Source organism: Echinops telfairi, unplaced genomic scaffold, assembly GCF_000313985.2.
Source record: "Echinops telfairi isolate 266 unplaced genomic scaffold, ASM31398v2 ScPeMD7_7468;HRSCAF=8506_0, whole genome shotgun sequence".
Classification (NCBI taxonomy): Eukaryota; Metazoa; Chordata; class Mammalia; order Afrosoricida; family Tenrecidae; genus Echinops; species Echinops telfairi.
This window is the reverse complement of record NW_022111369.1, coordinates 62,556,005-62,561,632: the sequence shown is the minus strand read 5'-3', so window position 1 is coordinate 62,561,632 and position 5,628 is coordinate 62,556,005. Positions and strand designations below refer to the sequence as shown.

The 5,628-nt window shown below is 40.2% G+C and overlaps 1 protein-coding gene across 1 annotated transcript in view; it reads right to left on the bottom strand.

The window, feature by feature from the left end:
• The window catches only part of NIPAL1 (NIPA like domain containing 1), an 8,397-nt gene that overhangs the window by 2,077 nt on the left and 692 nt on the right, over positions 1–5,628 (bottom strand). Inside the window, exons 3-4 of the mRNA XM_013005570.1 lie at positions 3,550–3,608; positions 1,246–1,288 (exon numbers count right to left, since the gene is read on the bottom strand). Coding sequence (XP_012861024.1) covers positions 1,246–1,288; positions 3,550–3,608 — 102 coding nt within the window. The remainder of the gene's footprint in view (positions 1–1,245; positions 1,289–3,549; positions 3,609–5,628) is intronic.

Here is a 5,628-nt window from a genome sequence, read left to right as displayed (position 1 = left end):
ACAGGCCTTTCTACACCTGTAAAGAGTTACTCTTGGAAACTCATAGGGGCAGTTCTACCCTGTCGTACAGGGTCATTTTAAGTTGGAATTGATTGATGGCATTGAGTTTGGTGTGGGTTTCTTGTTTGTTTTTGGTAGAGAGGATTTTTGGAAGACTGTAAAGAGTTCAAATATCCCCAGAAGTACCTTGAAGAAAAAAAAGAAAGAAAAAAACCCCCCAAAAAACCAAACTCACTGTCAATAGTCAATTCTGACATTTTGAAATCCCATAGGACAGGGTAGAAGCATCCCAGTGGTTTTCTGAGAGATTGTAACTCTATACAGCAGTAGAGAAAACCTACTCTCTCTTTGCCAGAGCAGCTAGTGGTTTCAAACAACTAACCTTGTGGTTAGCAACCCAATGTGTAACCACTATACCCTGAGGGTTCCCTTCTTGAAAGAAAGGCCTGATCTAAAAACCTTAGAGCGTACAATTCGACTGCGACACACAGGAGTCTAAACTGACTTGACAGCAGATGGTTTTGTTGCTGTTGTGATTATAAATTCAAGTAATGCAAAAATGGCCCTGGGGTTACACTGAATATGATGACAGATGAGTATATATTTAAGTGGCTTTCATTAGAAATAGGTAAGTTTGAAAACATTTTTGGTCATCCTGATGAACTCCAGTAGAAGTAACTTTGGAGTCAGCAGATAATTATTCTTTTTTCTCAAGAATTCCAATTGATTTTCAATATATATATATATATTACATATATACTATATGTATTACATATATAATACACACATTTTATGCATATGAGTCACAATTTACTTAATGGCAATGGGTCTGTTTTTTGGTATGTCTTTGTAGAGCTCCACAGTCCAAGTGGCTGACAGCTAGAAATCCTAGCACTGGCCTGTTGATTTCAGCATCTCTGAATTGCAGACTATCTAAACCCCCTTGAGCTGCTCTGTTGATCAAGGACATCCAAGCAGCTGTTCTAAAGCCCTAAGACCCTGCTCGGAATGCAATCTTTCTAACACCCTGCTGGAAACGTGATCTTTTTTCTTATCTGAAGAACTCCAGACTTCCACACGGCACCATGATGCAATAATGTCTAGGGTGAGGGAAATCCCTAACACAGCTGGGCTCTTGTCTTCAGGGCAAACAGTCTTCACAAGCCAGAATTGGACACTTGCCCAGAGAACATAGTACTTGATGCTGACAAACTATGTCAAGAAAGCCTTTGTTGTAGAGAACACATCTTAAATGCATGAGACACCAGCATACTTTTTCCCCTTCCCACTCAAAACTGCTGGAGGCCTGTTTTAGGAAAACATCAGATAAGAACAAAGCTAAACTTACAGAACTAGGAAATTGCTCTCAGAATCGTTTCCTGAGAATATGAAGCTTTCCTGGAGGACTTTGTAATACTTAAATGTTTATCTTTATAGGTAGCTTTTCAGAAAATTAGTGATTGCACCATTAAGATACTATGCCACTGAATAATATTTTTAAGATTGAAAGCTTCAACTTTTCTTTCTCTAACACTCATCTCATCAGCCGACTTCAACTCACGGTGACCCTGCAGCACAGAGTAGAACTGCCCCTTTGGGTTTCAGAGACTTAAATTTTCATAGGAGTGGACAGTCTCACCTTTCTCCTATGGGGCAGCTGGTGGGTATGACCTGTTGACTCAGTGCTTAGCAGCTCAATGTGTAACCTACACCACCACCAGCACCGCAATACTATTGTGTACTTTTTATATAATGAGAGTAAATTGTAGATGTAGCCAAAGTATATATTTATATGTTAAGTATTAAGGTAGCAGATGGACATTGGGCCTCTATTCAAGTTCTCCCTCAATGCAAGAACACTTTGTTCTAATAACCTGGCATTCTGTGATGCTCTGTTTCCCGACACGATCGCTGAAGACAGCATGGGTGCATAAGCAAATGTGGTGAAGAAAGCTGATGGTGGCCAGCTATCAAAAGATATAGCATCTGGGGTTTTAAAGGACTAACGAGAAACAAGCAGCCATCTAGCTGAGAATCAATAAAGTCCACATGGAAGAAGTACACCAGCCTGTGTGATCCTGAGGTGTCAATGGGATCAGGTATCAGGCACAAAGACCCAGAACAAAAAATCATATCAACGTGAATGAGGTGGAGTGTGGAGTGGAGACCCAATGCCCATCCCTAGACAATTGGACATCCCCTAACAGAAGGGTCACCAGGAAGAGACAGCCAGTCAGGGTGCAGTATAACACCCCTAAAAAGTACAACTTTCCTCTAGTTTTTTCATGCTTCCTCCCCCCCACTATCATGACTCCAATTCTACCTTACAAATCTGGGTAGACCAGAGCATGTACATGGGTACAGATAAGAGCTGGAAACACAGGGAATCCAGGACAGATAAACCCCTCAGGACTAACAATGAAAGTAGCAATACCAGGAGGGTAAGGGGAAGTTGGGGGGAGAAAGGAGGAACCGATCACAATGGTCTACATATAACCCCATCCCAGGGCGGATAGACAACAAAAAAGTGGGTGAATGGAGACATAGGTCAGTGTAAGACATGAAAAAAATCATAATTATAAATTATTAAGAGTTCATGAGGGAGGCAGGGTGGGGAAGAAGGGAGAAAACGAGGAGCCATGATACGAAGGCCTCAAGTAGAAAGAAAATGTTTTGAAAATTATCGCAACAGATGTACAAATGTGCTTGACACAATAGATGGATGTATGAATTGTGATAAGAGCTGTATAAGCCCCCAATAAAATGATTTTAAAAAGAAAGAAATTTAACAGGAGTTCAGAAAAGTCACTGCCATCAAGTTGATTCTGACTGATGGCGACCCTATAGAGCAAGGTCAAATTGCCCCTGTGGGTTTCTGAGACTAATTCTTTATGGGAGTAGAAAGCCTCATCTTTGTCTCTTGGAGTCATTGCAGTTTCAAACTGCTGGCCTTTTGGATGGCAGCCCAACTCATAACCCCTGCACCACCGGGGCTCCTGAGGGGTTCAGAGGGAGACAGCAATCAGTGAAAATGGCTAGGTAAGAGACACGGGTCCATTTGTGCATTGTTTTCAGGAGTAAACTATTATGAAAGTGCTTTCCCATCCTTAGCACACTGTTTACTCCTTGAGACACATCTGGAAGGAGATTGGTGACAAGCTTCATCTTCCCTCTACTTTTCAGTACCAAACATAAAGAAAGGTCTTTATTTTACCCATGTTTCGATGTTGCCAAAGAAAATGTACCCTTCCTTAGAAAATACTCAGCTAGAAAAGTCATGAATTTGGATTAGGAGTGGGGAAAACAGGAAAAGAAAGCCTTTTCGTCCATGACTGTAAGGGAGAAGCTTGTGGTAGAAGAGAATATCTGAAACATCAACTTCTTCCCTTGTCTTTCAGGACAGTATTGATAGTACTTTATAATGTATACATACACATGGCAGTGTATTCCACTGACACAAAGCTCCCTAGACTCCTGGCCAGGAAGTCAATTAATTGATTCTGAAAATTTCATTATACTTTGGTTATCATGCTAGCATTAAGAACTTACTTGAGAGTAATCCTGCCCACCAAATCCATTCTTTGAGATAGGAATGCCCACCTTGCCCTAGAAAAATAATAAAAATAAGAATTAAGTTTTGGTTGAACAACATGATGAATATATTCAACATCACTGAATGATACATATGAAGATTGTTGACATGGTGTTTTCTTAGTTCTAAATTAGAGGAAGAAGAATTGCCCTCTAGGAAGGTTATTGAATGACAGTTAAGGAGGAGATCACAGTCTTTAGTCTCGTAACCTAATACTTGCCTTTAAAAAAAAAGGCTAACAGTACATATCATGAATACTTTCTCATATCCTTAAATTTTTAATGATTGAATGCTATTCCAAAATCTGAAATGTCATCATGTACTTAACCTGCATGGTATTTCATAAGGACGTGTAGTTTCTAAGGGGCACTGGTGGTCTAGTGAGCTACAACTTGGGCTGCCAGCTGTAGGCTTTCTACCCCGTAAAGAGTTAGCCTTGGCAAAACTCATAAGGGCATGGCAACTCTGACCTACAGGATTGCGATGAGTCAAAATCGACTCCTATTTAGACAGCATATAAAGTAATGCCCTGAGGGGAGCGGGGAGGGAGGGGAAAAATGAGGACCTAATGTCGGGGGTTTAAATGGAGAGAAAATGTTTTGAGAAATGATGTACAAATACGCTTTACACAATTGATGTGTGTATGGATTGGGATAACAGTTGTATGAGCCCCTAATAAAATGTTTAAAAAAAAAAAAAAAAGAAAAAGATGATGACAACATATGTAAAGATGTGTTTGACACAATGGATATGTGTATGGATTGTGATGAGCTGTAAGATCCCCCAATAAAATAAAATTTAAATTACAAATAAATAAATAAATAAATAAAGTAATGCCCTTGTATGTAAGCCGTGGTGTGTCTCTTTCTTCATTTGCTTAATGAAGTAACTTATCGAGGAAGTAAACTTATTAGGTTTCAAAATATTATTATGCATGTTCTCACCACCATCAAAGGACATTATCTGTACCAAAAAAAAAAAAAAAAAAGAGAGACTTGATAAATTGGTGGGCAACCCAAGAGGTCATGGTTATGCAGTCCGTATCTATCTCTTTGGGGACCAGTGAGGTAACATTTACTTACATATATTTATTGGCCATTTACATTTCTTCAGTCAATTTCTTATTGGCCTGAGTCTTCAATATCTAGTGATGTTATAATAGGTAGGCCACAAGCTAGTGGCTTTCACAAAAATCTATTCTCTCACAATCGGGGAGGTTAGGAGTGCAGTTTCAGGACACCAGCTGTAGAAGGTCTTTTCTGGGTAGACCCAGGGGGGGAGGGGGAGGCGGAAGGTCCTGGTCTACTTTCAACCCCTGAGGGCCTGGCATTCCTTGGAGATCTCTATGGATCTTGGAATCAATATCCCCAGGTCTAAAGCACATGATCCGCTCTTGGGTCTTCTTTCTCTATGGGTTTCTAAGACCAACTCTTTACAAGAGTGGAAAACCTCATCTTTCTCCCAAAGAATGGCTAACCTAATTCTATTGCTATCATTTGCTGATTTAATATGTATTGAGTGTCGAATGCTGACCTAGGCAAGGTCCTTGGCATGTGAATCTATTATGAATAGATAATAAAATCTACTGGCATTAAATTAATAAACAATAAATGTAAAGTTATAAATTGATCTAGTTGTCCTAAGTATAAGAAAGGGAACCATTAGTACAGAGGCAGAGACTACGAAGAGAGGAAGGAAAAGGAAGATCTTTCTGGTGTGATCAGTAAGCTCAGGGATGAGGGATGGGAAGGAATCATCAAAATGAGGAACAGCGTGAAGAGAATTCCAGAAGAAGACAAACCACCTTGAGGAGGGATAGAAGTTCCTTGGTAGATTCTAAGAAAAGCAGATGATTAGGAGGGTAACACAGATGGAGCTGGAGAGGTAGCAGGGGCCAGATCATCCAGGTGGTCAGGCATGTGAATTGTCTCCTGAGTGCAAAGAAATGCCAGTGAAGTTTCAGCAGGCATGCCAAACGATCTGACTTTGGAAACTAAAACTGCAGAATGAAGGCTCTGAAGAAAGAACCTGTGCCA